The 20,019-nt window shown below is 52.2% G+C and overlaps 8 protein-coding genes across 8 annotated transcripts; 4 read left to right on the top strand and 4 right to left on the bottom strand.

Moving 5' to 3' along the window:
- Window positions 1-514: 514 nt before the first annotated feature.
- Window positions 515-2,188, top strand: cit1 (citrate (Si)-synthase CIT1; the record flags this gene model as incomplete). The annotated part of the gene is made up of 6 exons (XM_058472622.1): window positions 515-625; window positions 682-780; window positions 815-883; window positions 952-999; window positions 1,081-1,650; window positions 1,673-2,188. The coding sequence occupies 6 exons, from the start codon at window positions 515-517 to the stop codon at window positions 2,186-2,188; spliced, it is 1,413 nt and encodes a 470-aa protein (XP_058331625.1).
- An 895-nt stretch (window positions 2,189-3,083) lies between these two features.
- N7468_003324 (putative mitochondrial DNA replication protein (Yhm2)) lies at window positions 3,084-4,302 on the top strand (the record flags this gene model as incomplete). Its single annotated transcript, XM_058472621.1, has 4 exons — window positions 3,084-3,206; window positions 3,287-3,383; window positions 3,486-4,158; window positions 4,248-4,302. The coding sequence occupies 4 exons, from the start codon at window positions 3,084-3,086 to the stop codon at window positions 4,300-4,302; spliced, it is 948 nt and encodes a 315-aa protein (XP_058331624.1).
- A 1,492-nt stretch (window positions 4,303-5,794) lies between these two features.
- N7468_003323 (ubiquinol--cytochrome-c reductase subunit 2) lies at window positions 5,795-7,328 on the bottom strand (the record flags this gene model as incomplete). Its single annotated transcript, XM_058472620.1, has 4 exons — window positions 5,795-5,890; window positions 5,956-6,815; window positions 6,911-7,085; window positions 7,152-7,328. The coding sequence occupies 4 exons, from the start codon at window positions 7,326-7,328 to the stop codon at window positions 5,795-5,797; spliced, it is 1,308 nt and encodes a 435-aa protein (XP_058331623.1).
- Window positions 7,329-7,824: 496 nt separating this feature from the next.
- N7468_003322 (uncharacterized protein) lies at window positions 7,825-10,072 on the top strand (the record flags this gene model as incomplete). The annotated part of the gene is made up of 4 exons (XM_058472619.1): window positions 7,825-7,959; window positions 8,059-8,115; window positions 8,182-9,000; window positions 9,059-10,072. 4 exons carry the CDS (start codon window positions 7,825-7,827, stop codon window positions 10,070-10,072), a joined length of 2,025 nt encoding a protein of 674 aa, XP_058331622.1.
- Window positions 10,073-10,646: 574 nt separating this feature from the next.
- On the bottom strand, window positions 10,647-12,771 carry N7468_003321 (phosphate-sensing transcription factor PHO4; the record flags this gene model as incomplete). The annotated part of the gene is made up of 5 exons (XM_058472618.1): window positions 10,647-11,188; window positions 11,265-11,748; window positions 11,840-11,963; window positions 12,040-12,242; window positions 12,316-12,771. 5 exons carry the CDS (start codon window positions 12,769-12,771, stop codon window positions 10,647-10,649), a joined length of 1,809 nt encoding a protein of 602 aa, XP_058331621.1.
- Window positions 12,772-13,980: 1,209 nt separating this feature from the next.
- Window positions 13,981-14,776, top strand: N7468_003320 (uncharacterized protein; the record flags this gene model as incomplete). The annotated part of the gene is made up of 2 exons (XM_058472617.1): window positions 13,981-14,428; window positions 14,478-14,776. The coding sequence occupies 2 exons, from the start codon at window positions 13,981-13,983 to the stop codon at window positions 14,774-14,776; spliced, it is 747 nt and encodes a 248-aa protein (XP_058331620.1).
- Window positions 14,777-15,034: 258 nt separating this feature from the next.
- On the bottom strand, window positions 15,035-16,013 carry N7468_003319 (uncharacterized protein; the record flags this gene model as incomplete). The annotated part of the gene is made up of 2 exons (XM_058472616.1): window positions 15,035-15,833; window positions 15,922-16,013. 2 exons carry the CDS (start codon window positions 16,011-16,013, stop codon window positions 15,035-15,037), a joined length of 891 nt encoding a protein of 296 aa, XP_058331619.1.
- Window positions 16,014-16,367: 354 nt separating this feature from the next.
- Window positions 16,368-19,061, bottom strand: N7468_003318 (WD repeat protein; the record flags this gene model as incomplete). Its single annotated transcript, XM_058472615.1, has 1 exon — window positions 16,368-19,061. One exon carries the CDS (start codon window positions 19,059-19,061, stop codon window positions 16,368-16,370), a length of 2,694 nt encoding a protein of 897 aa, XP_058331618.1.
- Between the last annotated feature and the right edge of the window lie 958 nt (window positions 19,062-20,019).

Below are 20,019 nucleotides of genomic sequence, written 5' to 3'. Positions count from 1 at the left end.
CCCGCCCACAATGCCGAGGGTATAGTTCATTCAGATTCGGAGATGCGGATGACGGCACGGGACATCACAATGGCAACTTGCCGACGTCATTGCTTTGGTAATACCGTACCGGGGTACTCGTAAGGGGAAGGGCATCCTAGGGAAACCTTGCACAACTCACAACCGAGCCGCAATGGTTAAGTTTTCGCAGTGCTAGCAGGTTCAACACGCTCGGCAGTTCTAGTAGTCCTAGTAGTCTCAGTGGTCCTAACAGTCGCAACGCCTACACCTCAAAGCCCGAAGAAGCTGCGAGCCGCGGATAAGAGGCGGAATGGGTCGGATTGCTGGGCAAGCTCCACCCGGCAGCCCGAGCCTTTTACTCGGTGTTACCGTTGGGAAGAGGTAAATTACATGGTCAACCTGATTCTACCGTATATTACGAAAAAAATTCCAAGGGAGCTCCCGCTGCTTTTCTTCCCTTTTTCCTCTCCCCTCCATTCCCCCATCTTTGTTTACTTTGCTTCATAGAGTCGACATGGCCTCCTCTCTCCGAATTGGTTCTACCGCTCTGCGGTCCTCTGTGGCTAAGCCCGTTCAGACTGCTGTCCTGAACGGCGCGCGCTGCTATTCTTCCGCAAAGGCCAAGGTACGCGCTGCTCTTTCCTGATGGCCCTTGAATTGGAATGCTAACGACTTGGACAGTCTCTCAAGGACACCTTTGCCGACAACCTGCCTGCTGAGATCGAGAAGGTCAAGAAGCTCCGCAAGTATGTCGTCCACCGGAAGCCTCTTCCGTGCCAGGTACTGATTTAAATTTAGGGAATTCGGCAACAAGGTTATCGGCGAGGTTACCCTCGACCAGGCCTACGGTGGTGCCCGTGGAATCAAGTCCCTCGTCTGGGAAGTGAGTACATCCGAGCTCGAGTGCATTGCGCTCCTTTCGCGCCGCGACTAATCATATTTATCTTTCAGGGTTCCGTCCTTGACTCGGAGGAGGGTATCCGTTTCCGTGGCCGCACTGTAAGTCAACTGGATATGTTTGGTGGTACTTTTATCACATTATAGTTCCCGGCATTGCTGACCCTCCCGGTGCCTATGTAGATCCCTGAGATCCAGAAGCTGCTCCCCAAGGCCCCCGGCGGCGAGGAGCCCCTTCCTGAGGGTCTCTTCTGGCTTCTGCTCACTGGCGAGATCCCCTCGGAGCAGCAGGTTCGCGACCTGTCCGCCGAGTGGGCCGCCCGCTCCGATGTCCCCCAGTTCGTTGAGGAGCTCATCGACCGATGCCCCAGCACCCTTCACCCCATGGCCCAGTTCTCTCTGGCCGTGACCGCTCTGGAGCACGAGTCTGCCTTCGCTAAGGCCTACGCCAAGGGTGTCAACAAGAAGGAGTACTGGACCTACACCTTCGAGGACTCCATGGACCTGATCGCCAAGCTCCCTACCATCGCGGCCAAGATCTACCGTAACGTCTTCAAGGACGGCAAGGTCGCTCCTATCCAAAAGGACAAGGACTACTCGTACAACTTGGCCAACCAGCTCGGCTTCGCCGGCAACAAGGACTTCGTTGAGCTGATGCGTCTGTACCTGACCATTCACTCCGACCACGAGGGAGGCAACGTCAGCGCCCACACCACCCACTTGGTCGGCTCTGCCCTGAGCTCCCCCCATGCTGTCTCTCTCGGCCGGTCTCCAGGGTCTGGCTGGTCCCCTCCACGGTCTGGCCAACCAGGAGGTCCTGAACTGGCTCACCAAGATGAAGCAGGCCGTCGGCAACGACCTTACCGACAAGTCCATCACTGACTACCTGTGGTCCACCTTGAACGCCGGCCAGGTCGTCCCCGGCTACGGTCACGCCGTTCTGCGTAAGACTGACCCTCGCTACGTGTCGCAGCGTGAGTTTGCTCTGCGCAAGCTGCCCGATGACCCCATGTTCAAGCTGGTTAGCCAGGTCTACAAGATCGCCCCCGGTGTTCTGACCGAGCACGGCAAGACCAAGAACCCCTACCCCAACGTGGATGCCCACTCCGGTGTTCTTCTGCAGTACTACGGTCTGACCGAGGCCAACTACTACACCGTCCTGTTCGGTGTCTCCCGTGCCCTTGGTGTCCTGCCCCAGCTGATCATCGACCGTGCTCTTGGCATGCCCATTGAGCGCCCCAAGTCCTTCAGCACCGAGGCCTACGCCAAGCTGGTTGGCGCCAAGCTGTAAACTCAAAACACGGATTTCTGGAACGGAAGGATTTCCTTAATGTCTTGCCTCGCCGAGTTTTCGGTAATATGTATTATTTTGTTTCCCTATGATATGTTCTCATGTTGTATGATAGGACTTGACCGATTCGAGCGGGCCTTGTAACAGCACTTCCTCAAAGCATCATGATTGGTCATGTCAGCGGGGCCTCCTTTCGTAAGATCTGAGTAGTTTCAGAGTAGCACTTGTATAGGCCGAACGGGGGGGGGGGACGTGTAAGACCTCGGAAGCCGACCCTCTCTGCTCCGGGACCGATGCAACCAGGATCCCTTCGAAAAAGCAAAACAAAGACCAGGCCGTCTAGGCATTCTCCACACCGCACATCATACCCAGCACTAAGATCCTTGTCGAATCGTTGGATCACAATGGTCTGACGGCTACGGGGAGAATCGAGTACACGTGAAATGTTGGGCCCAACCGTCTTTCACCGACCCACCCAATTCGATCAGACGAAAATAGGCCAGGGAAAGGGGTTGCGATGTGAGGCACTGGATGTCCAAGTGGATAGAAAAACACTGAGCCAAAAAATGCCATTTTATGATCAGAATCTTTTGGAGAGAGAGAGAGAGACCGTAACCGAGTTTCTCAATAGCCGACCGGGAGGAGCCCCGAGGTATAGGGAACCATTGGAGTGGGCGGATTCTCCGCATTAGTTCAGGTACCCAGTACCCTCCTCCTTTCTCCGCCCGGTGGATTTTCCCTTAAATCAGTTAACTTCTTCCGTCTCTTACTACAAAACCACTCCCTCCCCAAGTTCTCGTTTTCCCCTCTCCGTCTTCTTCCGATCCCCAAAAGGCGACGAAGCCCCTATATCCCTTGGTCAGGGCCCCTTTCAGCTGTTTTCACCACCCCAGAGATGTCGACAACCACAACCCCGGAGGCGGCCGCCGCGCCCAAGCTCGAGAAGAAGCCCATCAAGTTCAGCAACCTGCTGCTGGGCGCGGGATTGAACTTGTTTGAAGTCACCTCGTTGGGACAGGTATGTATATCCTCCCCATTGCGCGGTGTGCCTGTTTTGGGGCGCCTTTTAGGTCTATTCTCACTGACATCCCTTGACAGCCGCTGGAAGTGATCAAGACAACCATGGCTGCAAACCGGGGCGACAGCTTTGCCGGTGCTATGGCTCGGATTTGGGGTCGTGGCGGGATCCTTGGTTGTACGTATCCCATTTCCTCCGATTCGCGCAACTAAGTTAGCCGCGTGGAACCCCCCCCGGCGAATTGAACGCACCCAGCTAACCCAGCTTTATGAATCTTAGACTATCAGGGACTCATTCCGTGGGCCTGGATTGAGGCCTCCACCAAGGGCGCGGTCCTTTTGTTCGTTGCCTCCGAAGCCGAGTATTACGCTAAGACCTTCGGTGCCAACGACTTCATCGGAGGCATCACCGGTGGTATGGCCGGTGGTGTCGCCCAGGCCTATGCGACCATGGGTTTCTGTACCTGCATGAAGACGGTTGAGATCACCAAGCACAAGATGGCTGCTCAGGGTGTCAAGCCTCCAAGCACCTTTGCTACCTTCATGGACATCTACCGCAAGGAGGGGATCCGGGGTATCAACCGTGGTGTCAATGCAGTGGCCATTCGCCAGACCACCAACTGGGGATCCCGCTTCGGTCTCTCCCGTCTGGCCGAGTCTGCCATCCGCAGTGTTACCGGCAAGGATGATAGCCAGAAGCTGTCTCCATGGGAGAAGGTCCTTGCTGCGGGTCTCGGTGGTGGTCTTTCTGCCTGGAATCAACCTATTGAGGTCATCCGTGTTGAGATGCAGAGCAAGACTGATGACCCCAACCGTCCTAAGAACTTGACTGTCGGCAAGACCTTCAAGTACATCTACAGTAACAGTGGCATCAAGGGCCTTTACCGGGGTGTGACTCCCCGCATTGGCCTGAGTGTCTGGCAAACCGTCTGCATGGTTGCTCTTGGTGACTTGTAAGTTGTGACGCCCTCTCCCCGTCTTCACGTTCACCTCGCCCCCTTTTCATGTGAGACCTCGGACTAATTCATATGACGTATCGCAGGGCCAAAGAAGCAGTCGAGAAACTGACCGGCGAGACTGTTACCGCTAAGCATTAGAGGGAAGGTTTGAGATACCCTTCCTGCTATGTCGATAGTTGTCCGGGTGTCTCTGCCATCATTCGCGCCTAGATCCACCCGGAACCCCAGACTCCAAATACCCGACTTCGCGTCATCTCTTACGGACTCTGCAGCACTCCTTTCTTTATTTGTAACTTCCCCCTGCCTTGTCAACTAGTTAGCTCGATTCCACATAATAGACATTTAGACAGTATTGGAAGTGCCCCTTTGAAGTCGGTGAAATCAGCGAAGAGATTCCAACTGTCAAAAGTCTCAATTACCATGATATTCTCTGTTCCAACCATGAAATCGTACTGCGCATAACCGGATCCACTTCGCTTTTGCTATTTGCTCTCCACATTCCTCTCCACATTTCACGGTTGCTGCACCGGAGCATCCTGTGTTGCAATGGTCCGATGTCGGGTGCGTATATCGGCTGTTTCCTAGCTTGGATGCGGCTTTCGCCATTATTCTCGGTGACATGGGGCCTCAATTTGATCTGATTTATATGTAATTGAGGATTGTAATTGAGATTCACTCTGCAGCCGCTCCAGTTGACCGACAATCCATCAGCCTCGGTTATGAGAACCTGTGAAGCCCTTTACCAATCGTCAGGGCACTCTCCACCACTTTCCAACCAGCGCTTCATTTCCATGCCGCTACGTACTCAATTTTCTTGTGGTAATTGAGTTATACCCTCTCTTTTCTTTCTGGCATCATTTCCTACGTAACTATTAACATACGCACTGCGCCATGGAGTCTTGCGTTCACCCGGAAATGACGTTGGTTCTGACTCCATGTCCTGTAATCTGAATTCAAATTTGCTCAAAAGCGGCAGTTTTACGCTAATGCTTCATTCTGTATGTAAGGGTTAGTTTAGTCGATCAAAGCTGGGCCTCAGCGACCCAAGGCTCCAATGCCCTCGATCCTGCGACATTGAAGAGAAGTGTGAGGGTGACCATCCAAACCAGGAAAAGACAGGCTCTGGTAGGCAGCGTGGCGATTGTTAAATAGTCCATCACAAAGCGAATGCAAAATTGCAAATAACATATGATTATCTACTCATAGATAAATAAATATGAAATGGCCGCATTTCGCTCCATAGTCATGCTTTGTATACAACATGTAGCGTGATACATTTAAGGCCCTTACTATATGCGCGACTCTGCTTAGCCTCGTCTTGTGTCTATTCGATTTATCCCCGCTCTCGTATGAGGCTATGAAATACAGTTGAATTCATATAAACAAATGGAAGACAAGTCACCATGACATCGCACGGGCCTCTACGACTTACAGGAGACCAGAAACGTGTGTGCGGGTCTCTCCTGGGGAACTGCTTCACAACTAAGGTACAATTGTATTACAGTCAACTACACCTGCAAAAGCACAAAAGAGATATTGGCAAGGAGTCTAGGCACAGGTGATCACATCAAATCCAAGTGAGGAAACACGCTTTTCCCTCGATCTAGGGCTGTATGAGTTACAAGAAAATTTAAGCCGACAGGCCCAAGTCCTCGGCGTAAGGAAGCTGATGGACGTCGCCAACGCTGACGAGGGTGGCCTTGCCAGACAGGAAGGACTTGGCGACCTAGTAAAAGTTAGTGGACAATTTCCCCAGACCATCATGATATGGGCGATGAGGTGAAAACATACCTCCTTGACTTGCTGCTCAGAGACGCCCTCAATGGCCTGAGCGATCTCACCAATCTGGTAGGGCTTGCTACCGTGGACCAGGCCAGAGCCAGTGGCCTCGAGACCAGTCTCGAGGGTCTGCACAGACTCCAGAGCACGGAACTTGGCCAGAGCAGTGGCCTTCTTGATGTCCTCACTGGAAACCTCACCAGCAGCGGCCTTCTTGAGGGCGTCGACAACGTTCTTGCTGGCAGTGCCAACCTGACCAGCAGCACCGGAGAGGGTGATGGTGAAGAGGCCGGCATCAGAGTAAGAGATGTTCTTGGTCGAAACAGTAAGCTGCGAGAAGCCCTCGGTAGCCTTGGAGAGAAGCGAGAATCCGGGGGTGTATTTGATGGAAGACTCGCCACCAAGCAAAGCGGCCAGGACAGAAGCCTCCGCCTTGTAACCAGCGGTGCCGAAAGCGCTGGATCCTGGGAAAGCAATCACAACGGCATTGCCAGCCTTTGAAGGAATTCTCTGCTCACCACCGAAGTACTTGCTGGCTGCGGTGGGCTGGACCTTGTACTGGCTTGCAGCGCCGCCGGTGGAGAGGCCGGCGAAGAATTGACCCACCCACTTGGAAACCTCGGCAGAGTTAGGGCCGGTAGCAACAAGGGCAACGTTGGACTTGGCATAGGCATCCTGGGCGAACTGGGCTAAGGCGTCGCCGGACAGGTACTTCTCGTATGGGGTGGACTGGCTAGGGGTGATGGGAGAGCCCAGACCGCGGTGGAAAGCAACACCGTGAGCGGCATCAATTGCAACAGCTTCCGGGTTGGAGTAGACAGCCTGCTGCTGGTACTTGAGGAGATCGCTGACAACCTCGTGTAGTTCGTGGTCTATGATCCAAGAACTTTGCGTTAGCAAAACCGTCCATCTTCCTTCCCACTGCGCGTATCATTCACATCTCGTATGCATCAGTCGGTTAACTTACCTGTAAACTTGGTTTGGCTGGCAACCTCCGCAAGGAGTTCTGTGAAGTATGGCAGGTCGTTGGCAAGGAACTTGGTGCGAAGGACGACATTTTCGCGGGAGTGTGTAGACGAGATTTCACCTCCCAAAAGCTCGACCTCGCGGGTAATTCGAAGTGCAGAGCGCTTGGCGGTAGACTATATGATATGGGCTTAGCGCAAGAGCTCGAGACGCGATGGCCAATGGATGAGCAAACGACAAACCTTGAAAGCGAACTTCTCGAGAGCATCGGAGAAACCAGGGAAAGGCTGGTAACGGGAACCGGCCTTAGCAACCAGGGCCAAGGTTCCAGTAGCACCATTGACCTCTCGGTTGGCGACCTTCACGCCGGCAGTCTCCGAGACATCGTATTGGAAGGTTGGGTTGGCAGCAGTCGCCATAGCCCGGCGGCTAGCGGCGACCGCACGAGGCGCATTTCGGCAGAGGAGGAGACCGCGACAGCATGATGCGCCGGGGACAATGGGAGAAGGAGAAAAAAGAGATAAGAACCCGAGTGGGTTTTAAGGAGGGAGGGAGACAATTGAGGGGAGGGGAAGGGAAGTCCGTCGGGAGAGGGAAGCAGACGGTCACGAAAAGCTTCAAGATGCTGGGGCCAGGTTGATTACTCGGCCGCTGATTGGCTGCGGTGACGAATCGGACGGAATCGGAATAACCTTTTATGCCACTCACGTTATGCGTACCAGTTGATGGACCAATGCTTGAGCTACCCTAGTTTGGTTTTATATGGGAGTGAAGGGGCAGGTCAGACATTCGAGGGACCTCGAATAATGCTAACCCGTGGACTTCCGCAGCTTTTCCAAGCTCTTGTGCTTGTCTCCTTCGTCTCCTTTTCTTGTCTGCAACTTCAACCTTGGGAAAAACCGCTCCGGCTGACTCATGCCACACGTGATCCGCGATAAGCAGAAGATCGGGAAAAAAGAAGTGGCTGTTGGCGGGCTTGTCTGCACGAATAGCTTCGAATTGTACTCGCTCTATGCATTTGTCGCGGTGTTCTTGGATAGCCCCTTGCGAGTGAGGCTATCAGATCCTCTTGGTATGCCATGATGATGTCCCAAGTATGGCCGGCTCTCAATATCGCGCCTCATCCCCGCACTGACACATCCTGTATAGCATGCCGTGGAGCTATGCACGCTCCTCATTGAGGATCACTTCGGCGAACTCTTCGCGGTGAGTACTTTCGCAAACAGTGCCTCTGCGGCGGCTCTCGAGTACCACGGGATTGACACATTTTAGCGCATATTTTCCACTCTACAACGTTACGAAAGACTCTCTCTTCCTCGGTTGAAGTTCTACTCTCATCTATCTGACCGACAATTACAAAATGGCCTTACAGCTATGATACAACATCATCTTGTGTTTCACTTCACCTCTCTAGATGACGGCTTTACTTATTATGAGGCAAATCCTCACGCCGCATACTATCTTGTCCGCAGCGGGAAAATCCTTCATTTGGTTGCCGATCGCCTTGGAGACTACGCGGCTCAGATAATGGAAACGGTCATGTATCTTGGTCATGCATCGGTTGCGCATCTTGAGACCATGCCTGAGCTACAAGCTCAGATCCCCAGCCACACCAATGGACTATCGCATGAGGACGAGAACCCGGTCTCTCAAACAGAAGATGACGGCCAATTCGCCCACACCAATGGGAATCACGCACCAGCCTTGAGAGCACCAATCTTTTCTACCCTCAAGAAACTCGCTTCTCATGGGTACCTCATGAGAGTCCGCGAAGCACACTTCCAAAGCCCTTCAGATAACTACCTTGAAGCGCACCGAATTATGACTTCCCGAGCCGACATCAAGAATATGAAAGGAAAAAAGTACATAGAGGCCGTTCAAGATGGTGTCAAGAATCTTATCGAGGAGCGCACAGGTGCGGATTTATCTGAGAGTCTTCAGGTCAACGGTCTCCCCCGTGGAGTCAAAAGGAAGCGACAAGGAGCCGTCACAACGAATGGTATTAACGGAAACTATGTGGAGGGAGACAGGGAGAAGAAGCACGATGACTGGTCAGATGACGAAAATGAGTTGGACGAGACTCCTATGGATGTAAGCTCTTGAACTACCGCTACTGTCGTTCCCTGGGATTGAAAGCTTACTTGGCCAGTCTGATCTCGTGGTCACGGTCAACTACGACAAGCTTGATGTAGCTTTACGCAATGCCAAGCTTGTTCAGTTTGCCGCAGAAAGTAATGCGCCCACCGCCACCACAGAAGTCTTTAAATGCCTTCTTCGACGTATCGAGTACGCAACACCTCGCTGTCGAGAGTTCCGAGAAATCCCTGCCGAGGGTGAAGAAAATGATCATTTTTCCGTTCCGATCGAATTACAAGATCTAGTCGATCTCATTGATCCCGACTTAGATCTCTCTTCGACATTTGCACCAACCAACCCTCCCACGTCACAACCCAATTCTCTTGGGAAGCGGCCTTTGGCGAACGGAGTCAATGGCGACCATTATGAAGATTCTACCGACGCCTCAAACAGCGTCAGCCGCGCATTCGAAGTCAACCAACACCTCAACCTTCTTTCCGAACCCCCTTACAACTTTACTTCCTCCTTTTCGCAGGCTGTCATCAAGTGGCGTGTTGAATTTCGTGGTCTGGCCCGCAAGCTGCGACATCTAGAATTGGAGCGAATGATCGAAACACGATATGGAGATGTTGCGCTGCGTGTTATACGTGTCCTCCATACCAAGGGCAAGCTGGACGAAAAACGGCTTCTCGAGATCAGCATGTTGCCCTTTAAGGAGCTGCGGCAGACTCTGGCCAGTATGCAATCCGGTGGGTTCGTGGATCTGCAAGAAGTACCTAAGGATTCCCAACGCCAACCTTCGAAAACGATATTCCTCTGGTACTATGACCCAGACCGTGTCTGCAGCAATCTATTAGAAGATACGTACAAGGCCATGTCACGTACCTTGCAACGTATTCGTTTTGAGCGGGACCGCTTAAAAGATTTCTTGGATAAGACGGAACGCAGCGATGTGAAAGGGCACGAGGAGGAATATCTCACTGAAGAAGAGCTCGAGATTCTGCAGCAATGGAGGGATAAAGAGGCACTTCTCCTAGCTGAAGTGTCTCGCCTGGATGAAATGGTGGCTGTATTTCGGGACTACTGATCTGCCACGGTCATTGGCATGAGTGACGGTGTACTTTATTGGGAATGGGTCATGATCTTCACTTCTTCTGCATTTGCATAGGTACTGCGGATCCCGAAATACGCAAGAATTTGTTCATAAGCTCTCTACCAGTACAATATTTCCATCAATTTGGTCCAGCTTGCAATTGGACTTAATAGTGCATCAGCGCGCCAGGGAGCAGACAGGGCTCACCAAGGGACTTTGAAATAGGCGATAAGCGCAGTCAATAGGACATATGTATGTTAGGTCTTTGGGTACACGAAACAAGAAATAAAGGAGGGGAAATCATAAAACACGAGAGCCACCCATAATCATAACTCCAACGCTATCCTTCCATCGGAGCACAGACGGAATAAGGCCATCAATTCCCTTGCCAACAAACGGAGACCGCCACCGACCCATAGCTGCCTCGTCCAGAGGAGTCTGAACAGGAATTAAACGAATAACAGGAAAGAGGAAAGAGAAGAAAAGGCAATGGAGCAGCAAATAAGATAAAAGAACAACCCTCCCCCGTCCCCCCAAGCCAGGATTATTACAGTACAATGCATGATCGTCATTCAGGTTTACTCATCGAAAGCTCAGATGAGTTCTTTTCTTCGGAATTGGACCCGGCACCGTTGATGGCTGTTTCCGGGGGAACGGCAGAAGCATCTCCGTCTTCGTGAGTGGATCGGAGCTGGGCTTCAAGGGCAGCAAGCTTTGACGTTGTAGTTTGTAAATTCTGCTGGAGATCTTTGATATAGTCGATGGCCATCTCAACAGCACTTGCTTTGCTAATAGGGTTTGCTGCGGTCTCCTTTGCTTGTCGGTTTTGATTTGAAGCAGCCTCTTTAGTTTGCCGAGCCTGATTCACAGCGGCTTCTTTGGCTTGCCGAGCTTGAATGAACTCCGGTGGGATCAACGATTCAATCTCTTTGAGGGCACTGTTTATACGGTTTCGGCGACCTTGCTCTGCCAGCTTGTGGTTGGTGCGCTTGGAGCTCAGGTTCTCCGCCAATGTTTCCGGATATGAGACGCCCGAGGGCAGGGTACCGTCCAGAATATGTTGATAGTTTGACTTGGAGGCTAGGTAGAGAGCGTCTTGCGAAAGGCCAGCTAAGGAAGAGAAAGAAAATCAACTGTCAGCATGGAAAGGCACAGGTTTGATACTTGGGACAATACTCACACTCACCCCCTCTCATCAATGGCTGAATATTGGGGCTGATCTTTGGGCGTAATTGCGGACTAGCCTGTGTTGAACTGACACTTGGTCTTTTGCGACTCGAGATAGATGCTCGGGATGTATCTCCTCTTGGGACTGGCCCGCTTGGTGATGGCATAGCAGCTGTGCGTGGGCTAACGAGAGCGCCGGACCGCGGTTCTAGCGATGGGGTGCCATTGGCTGATACAACCGGACTGGCGGTGCCCGTGTGAACGCTCGTATCGATTTGATTCACTTTTGGTCGGGGAGCCAGTCCAGTAGCAGCCTCCGGAAGGGAGATGTCCTCCATCATCTCATCCTGGTACTCGAGCTGTGCTTGGCCGGTGAACTGACCGGGTGACCCTTGGGAATGCTGTGATCGTGAGATGCGCATGAGTGTCGCGGGAGTAGCAGCAAAACCGGGCGACTGAGCTAGGGGAGTAATGGCGGGGGGATTTGCGTGGAGGAGGAAGCGCTGGAGGTGGCATCAATGGCTCCGACAAAGGCTCTGGAGAGACCGAATCTTGTCCAGAGCCCTCGTTGCTACTGGCCTGAAGGGAACGAACATCATGGTTTGGGGGTTTATTCAACTCGTGTGCCAGGTTGTTGTAGAACTCTTCTGGACTGGGGAGGGGCTTGCCTCTCCGCTGCGTCTGCGCTCGAATGGAAGGAGACTGCTTGACTTTGCGACTTGACAAGCGGGAAGGGCGACGTTTCCGAATCACATTAGGGGAGTTTGGCGTCGATGGTTCGGGCAGGGGTGGACTTCTGCACTGGTTGGGACAAACCCGACATCGGAAACTTGTCGGGAGTGGAGAGAGAATAGCCATTGGAATTGTTGGAATTTTGGGCCTCCAGAGCCGGAGATGTGAGCGGAGTGAAATATTCCCCCAGGATGGTATACTCCGGTAGTCGAAATTGGCTTTCTAACGGAGTCATGGCGGGGGATACCAGGGGAGTGTAGAGGGCCTAAGCATACCAGCTTAGCAACGGTCCTCAACGATACAACCTATGAAACAAGAGCTTCTCTGCCGCGACATACCTGTTCTTCGTTGACCCGCGACTGATACCGGTCGTACATATCGGGGGTCTCATCGACGCGATGGGGATAACGGGCGGCATTTGCCTGCAGCTCGATGCTGTTGGGAGTCGGTGGAATCATCGGTTGGCTGGCCATGTATTGCTGGGAAGATGAATCCTGGCCTTCGAAACCGGGGGTTAACTGAGGGGTCGAGTAAGGCATTGGACCCGACTGGTGCTGGAACATGCCGTCGATAGCCATGGCGGTTACGAATTGCGAGTTTTGCTGAGGTTGCTGCATAGAGACGGAGGGCGGTGCGCTGGTGGAAGGCACCATTGGGCTGTGATGCGACTGGGAATGTGTTCCGTGCTCAAGTTCAAACTGCATATTGTTCATGCCATTAAACTCGAGGAAAGAAGCGAACTCGTCCGAGGGGACAATGCCCTCGTGCTCGGCGTTTTCCCAGGGTTGATCCATGCTCTCGCAGCGCAGAGATCGCAGAGATCGCGAGGTGTGGGAATTGCAGAGCCAAAGAGGGGAAACGGATCAAGCGGCAGCTTGATTCCGGGAACCAGTCAGGTGAGGAGGGGCTGAGAGTTGAGGATCGACGATGAGGAGGATGGGGTCTGGGAGAAAAAGACGAGAGGGGGTGCCAATCTCCGGCAAGAGAGCCTATATTCCCCTCGATTTCAAAAAAAGGTTCGGCCAATACAAAGCCCTGTCGTCCTGATCGCGCTAACGGCGTCTGTGGGATTTTCGTCTTCAACTGAACGCCTAGAACCCCCCGCGCCTTCATGCTAACGGCTTGGTGAGGGTAGGACTGCCCTGTCTCTCCTGGAAAGGACAATTACGATCCGATGAGACTTACGATAACCTGGCCAATGTACCATGGGTGCTCGACTACTTGATTCTTCTGATTCGCTTACAAGAAACGGAGTCGGCCAAAAGGCAGGAGGCTCCACCTGATGGTTCCATAGGTACATTGTACTGTAAAATTTGGGTTTTTTTTTCTCCCTGTGGCGGGGAAGACGTAGGGGAAGGTCCCTGGAGTTATGGGGTAGTGACCAGAAATCGCGGATATAGCAAGAGCGACACCGGTAAATTTACTGACCTACATACTCCCTTAGAAACGTACGGGAAAAGAGAATTATCGCCATGCATCCATGGATGCATGACTGGCAGCAACGAGATCGGATTAAGTAATCCCTGGCGGGCGGTTTCACCCGAGGCCTCGCCTGCGGCCAAACTATACGACAGGATCTCTGCTCCAACTTAAGCCCAGGAAATAGTCTTGTCTAGTCCGCTCTCTATGGAGATGCATGGTTTGAATTAGCGAAATGACGTGGACAGCTGTATGATCCTCAGCAGACTTCCGGGTGAAGCCTATCAAGCGTAGAATCGCAGCCAGGTTCATCATATGACATTCCCGTTTTGTTAGTGATCGGGCGTTTCCAACCCGGAGAGATACTAGGCACATAGTTTTCTATAGAACAAAGATAGAGTGATTTCCAAGATCCTCCCCGCCGAAACACCTGAGATGCGTCAAGCCAAAATAATCAGTTACCTCGAGGAAAGTAGTCCACGGGTTCACGAGCTCTGCTTAGTCATACTTATGAGCAACCCAGGTGGATTGCCTCGAGAGGTCCAGCACCGATCAGGATCAAGCAACCTCCGAACATTTACACAATGCTGATCGCCCCCCTTCTACTGCTCTGTCATATTGCAGTAGCTTCGCTTGTGATCTCGATCCCTGCATCGCCTATCCTCCCTAACCCTCAAATGCTCCCTGCCACCACTCATGCAACCCTGACTACACTTCCTTCTGCTGGCAATGTCCACGTCCTGACGGCCTCGCTTTCCCACTCGTCTACCCTCGTATTCCCGGAACTTCCAGCTCAGCAAGAATCATACCTCTTGGATATACGCTCGTCCGAATATGCTTTCATCCCCTACCGCGTTGATGTCGCGGCCGATGGCTCTATCTTAGGAGTCTGGGAAACTTTTCGTGGGAATCCGTGGGATAATCGGGGCGTAGAAAAGTATGTGGTCGATGACTCCCGACAAAGCCCTGACAGTGTGGTCATCGAGGCAAGAGCCGTGGGCCGACGAGGCTTCTATGAAGAGAGAGCAAAATGTAAGTTGTGTATGGAGGAAGCCGGAGACTCGAACTAACAGATTTCTAGTCTCCCCATTGAGTTTGGTCAAGAACCCTATGATCCTAATGGCAATTGTTGCTTTGGGATTCACCTTTGGCATGCCAAAGCTCATGGAAAATATGGATCCTGAAATGCGAGCCGAGTTCGAGCAGCAGTCGCGTGCGTCTCCTATGAACGCAGCCACAAGCAATGCCATGACTGGAGGCGGTTTTGATCTAGCTGGATGGATGGCCGGAACATCGCCTGGGCCCATGGCCAGCACTGATTCCGCGTCCGGGGGCACTACAGGCCGTGAGTCGAGTAACGCGGCCCGCCTTCGTGGCTGAGGTTACGATATTAAACGATATTGATACGGGCTCGCGTCAAGAGACGAATCTTGTCGCTATAATACAGACTCCAAATTAGATTCATCTTGGCAATATGAACCTGGGGGAACTATCTCCCGAATGAACTGAGGACAGCAAATTATGGGATCGAAAAAGAAAAGCAAGAACGATGCCGCCCATCCTGCATCCCACTTCACGCGCCTAAAAACACACGCAAAAAAAGCACAGTGATAACTGCTGGAAATGCATGACTCATAACTAGAAGTCCCCGCCGAAGTCACCGCCATCATCATAATCATTGTCGTAGTTATCATGATCCCCGAAATCGTCCACTGCATCGGCAATGAGGAGGCCACCCAGTAAGCCTCCACCGACTCCAAGTGCAGCAGCTCCTGCAGTCCCCATCCCACCCATTCCACCACCCTGTCTTCGCGGGGGAGGCTGTTGGTAGGAAGAGTAAGGACGTTGGGGCGGGTATCCTCCATAACCTCCGCCGTATCCCTGAGGCGGATAGGGGTAACCAGGACCAGCCTGCTGGGGGTATTGTTGGTAATTTGGGCCACCATAATAGCCACCAGGGGGCTGCTGTCCGTACGAGGCATATTGAGCCTGCGGGGGACGTGGCGGAGGAGGTCGTGAAGTACTGCTAGAGCTCTTGCCGGTCAACTTGCTAAAGAAGCCTCGTTTCCCCTCTGGGGCGGGGCTCCCAGTAGACGGGCCAGGGTGGGCAGTAGGCTCTGGGCGCGTGGAATTACTGTAATAATCAGCTGCGGCCCCAGATGCTTTTTCGCTACTGCTACCGCCGCGGACACGCGCGTTCTCTTCCGCCTGAAGTTTGGCCGCGAGGCGGGCATCCTCGTCAAAAGTGGCGCCAGAAGATGCTGGAGGAGAATTTGTTTGGTTATACGGGTTGTTGGAAGCCATTGGGCTCTTTTTATCGCCGGGACTCGCTATGGCGGAAGGCCTGGCAGCGCTTTCATAAGATGGCGGGGGTTCACTAGGAGAGCCACTGGGACGCGGGACCGAGGCTTCGGGGGGGGATTCCACTGCGACTGGCCTGTGGAAAGGTCCACGTAGAACCTGACTGGTTAGACTCATTTATTTTTCAACAACCGATGATAGAAACGAAAAGCGTGTGCACCTACCAAGTCTTGTAGTGCTCATCATACTGTGCTTTCCACCCTGCCGGGACAGAAGGCGGGGGTGGCCCGGGTGGAGCGGAATAAGGAGCAGACATAGAAAATAGGGTGGAGAGACAGTAGAGTTGCTTGACAATAGAGGGGGTCCGAGAATCTGCGGTAGTAAGATGGGAGTGTTCAGTAGTGTTGAAGAAGCGAACCTGGGAAAGTCGAGCAAGTATATATGCGTACCCGAACTACTGGGACCGATGACGGAGATAGGTGGGGCTGGTTCGTCTGGACTCGCTGGACGCTACGGCACACAGACCATCTGATGGAGGGGTGAAACAGGTAACATCGTTGTAAAAGCTAATCAACAAGTATGGTATACAGCGTGAATAGAAAAATAAACTAGAGACATCCATATGGCTATGCTGGTATGCATTTATCATGGACATTAATGCTGTGTTGCCTTAGTCGCTTTCACAGATATTGGCATCGTACTTTGAACTATCAGGCCACCAATAATCTTCTTCTAATCGATCTTCAATATCTTGCGGCGAGGGTCCAAGCTCATGCGACTCGGATGCCTCGAGGCGATCAAGAAGCGAAATAGAAGACGAGTCCATGGTGTCCCCTTGGGCGGCTAGCACGGGTGAATCATCCCCCGTTAGATCGATGACCCCATTGTGCTCTCGCCACATGTTGGACGGGATATTTTGCCTCTGATTCTTCTTCCCCTCCTTCTTCCTCTTCTTCTTCATCTCTTTCTTGCCGCCACTCTCGGAAGGCTTCCCAGAAAGCCCGGAGCTTCGACGTTTTCTTTTACGATTCCCTGACACCCGGTGGTTCTTGCGCAACTTCGCGCAGAAATTATTCCGGCACTTCGCAAGACGAATTCGTCGCTCAAGTTCTTCTTTGGCGTGGGCATCTAGGCCATCCCGTTCTCGAGGTGGAGCCCCGTGAAATTGTCGAAGTTGGTATTCTCTCAAGAGAGGGGCCTCAGGCGGGTTGACCTCTGATGAATTCTCTTGCGAAAGACCCCGGGCCCAAAGAGCATACGGGCCTTTGTAATTAGGCCCCTGTACTGGACCATAAATGGGATCCATTTCGAGCTGGCCGGAAGTGAGGAGTTCCTCACAGATCTGAACTCCTGTCATCGTGTCAGACACGGTGTCGTCAGGGGCTCTCTCGAAAGCAAACAAGTTATCGCTAGGATCTGACATCGGAGCCGAAGATAAAATTGATATCCCTCCACGATGATCTCCAATCAAAAGCTGAGATTTATCACCCGAGAAAGACCCGCTGACAATACCTTCTCCAAAGGAGAAGGTTTCTCTCAGCGCATCTTCAGGAGACCGACGGATATCCCATCGATTGAGACATCCATCAGAGGCCCCTGTGTAAAAGTGGTCGATTGTAGATCCCCATAGAGTCACCGTAACACCGAAATCGGTTAGCTCCCGTGTATGCTCATGGTTCAATGGGTCGAGCGGCTTCCCATGATTAAGCCGATGTAAAGTCCGTGACGAGTTTCGAATGTCCCAGACATAGGTTCGGCCGTCGGTACAACCAGCCGTCACATACAAGGAATCCACAGGACAAAAGCCGACCACGTTAATATCTGCGGCCGTGCAGGGGAAGACGCTCGTGGATACAAACCTGTCATCCGCAGAGACGTAGTCGTAAACCTGAACGACCGACCGAGAACCCGAGGGAAGATTCATTGCAGCATGTGTTGTTGTAGCTGTGGCAAGCCGAGGTAGCAACGGATCCCACCTGATATCGAAAACGTTCTGAGATCCGCGATCTAGTTTTCCGGGCAATATGGAAGATTCGCCGATTCTCCACAAGCCTATATGACCATAGGAAGGGACTCGAAACTCTTCATCTGCCTGTTCCGTCATACCACCGACTAAAAATTGGCTTGTCATATGGTGGGGACCCCATGCAAGAGTCGTCGGCCTAAGGTCAATGCCGGACTTTTGTCGATTTGAACGCTGAATTGGAAGCGGCTTGCACGTTTGGCTTTGGGATTCACGGATATTCCAGAGCTGGAAGCTTTTGGTACCTGTGGCAATGAGATTGGGTTGGAGACCTGAGACAGCCATCACCACGACTTGAGAATCATGCTGCAGAGTTCCCACTCGAGAGGGCCGTCCTTCATTTCCTGCATCCCAAATCTTCACTGTGTTGTCGTAGCTTGATGTGTATAGCCGTTGGCCGACCCACTGGGTATCCGTCACACTGGCGTATATGCGCTCACCGTTGGATGGATGAAGAGTCCAGTGGTCAGGAAGCTCATAAAGGGCACTACTGACAAGGTCACCCACAAGAAGATTATTATTACGGTTGTAAACATCCGGAGAGGCTATTGCGCCTGCTGCAAACCTGGTACCATCCGGGGACCATGCCAAGGCTACCACATCGCTCGAGGCACCAGTCCATGACTTCCACTTTTTAAGATCACCCGCCGTGTTCTTGTGAATTGTCCCATGTGCGTTTTGGCCTTGCAATTCCCGATTCAGCAGCAGTCGCTCGATATTCCGGTTTGGAGGTGCTGGCGGATTCTTTGACAGATCCGGAGGCCGCGAGAATACAGAGCCATGAACCGAGTCACCATCAGCAGCACTAGAAGGTTCTGTTATCTGCTCTTTCTCGAGCCCTGACAGAATTCGTAGATTGTACGTGCTAGGATCCTTTCTTTGTCGGTTTGAGCGACGGCGGGTTGTATTCTCGGACAACTTCGGGGAGCCAGAAGATGAAATGATAGTCTGGATGGGTTCCCTAGGGGAATGGTCTTTTAATAAAATGGATCGGCGTTGTGCGTTCATGGTTGCGCTTGGTAGCGAGGATATTCTACTGAGTGCATCAGTTGGCGGCGAGGCGGTGTTTGGTCGTGTACAATGATTAAGGGCAACACTTCGCAGAAAAGTTGTATCTTTTGCTGAAGGGGAAATCTCAGGAGCGTTTGTAGGAAGCTGAGCAATCTGACGGTGGCCGGGGGGGTCTGTATGAGGAGGGTTGTCTGTCTTTGTGACTTGGGATGGTCTCGAGTCGACGTCCGCCGAGCCTGAGTGGAACGTTGTATGGCCATGAGTGACCATGTCAGGATAGAACTCACTCTGCTGCTCTCGGTGTGTTAAGGAGTGTCTCTTGAAATGCATGATGAGCCTTCTGGCCTCTTGCTCTATTGCGACCTGCTTCTCACTGCCATTGTCTCCAATGAACCCAGGAGCCAGACTCCGGGGATTGTGATTGAAAGATTTCATTTGGAGCAAGTCCTTCATGTGTTCTCGATATTTTCAGGCTTTAAGCGACCGTTGCAATGGGCGTTTGCGGGTTTGCAATTGGATAAATTAGCACAGCAGCGTGACTGGCACAATCGGCTCTGCCCAGTGAGAGCAGTCGTAGAAGACATCACACCAACCACACAGCTGGACATTCGATATTTCGAGATTCATGAGCCCATGAGCCCATTTAAAGAGGAGATTGAGTGCCTATAGAATCTTTCTTTCAGTCCAAGTCCGAAGTCTCTTTCCGGATGAGGTTCCACAAGGAGAGAGAGCAGAAGCAGACAAAGAAAGACAATACGTCGGAAGGAGAGACGGATGTAAGCAGGACCAAACTCCGTTGTCAGTACTTACCTGCCGCAAAGGTCAAGGAGCTAAGGCATTTGGGCATGTCAGTAAGCAATTCCGATCGACGTGACCTACAGCAGTCGCGGTACAAACGCGCTTACGCGACTGAGCCCAGGGCGGTGAGAGCCTCTACAATTATAGTATACTTAGATGTAAACTAATAGCAACTTCAAAAATGATCCTCTTTTGCGTATTTGTCGAATCTCCATTTTGAAGAACTGATATGTTTCTCGTGAATCTCATGTCCTTACACCCATCTGCTAAAGTTGATGTTTATCTTCAAACGGAATTGCCTGACACGCACCCTGAGACCTATATCCATATCCACCACTCGATCATACTACACCACCCGGCCAAAAGTCTGTGTGCACTCGGCCCCATTACCATCACCCTAACAATCACCCACATATTTATTTTTTCTCCTACACCTCCCCCATGGCATCGATCACGACCAATCTGAAATGATCTTTTAGCAAAGTAATAA

The sequence above is a fragment of the Penicillium chermesinum genome (genome assembly GCF_028974085.1).
Source record: "Penicillium chermesinum strain IBT 19713 chromosome Unknown utg000003l:1.0-5111272.0:1.0-5115320.0, whole genome shotgun sequence".
In the NCBI taxonomy this organism is placed as follows: domain Eukaryota; kingdom Fungi; phylum Ascomycota; class Eurotiomycetes; order Eurotiales; family Aspergillaceae; genus Penicillium; species Penicillium chermesinum.
The sequence above is the reverse complement of the archived record's forward strand: the minus strand, read 5'-3'. Positions and strand labels throughout refer to the sequence as shown.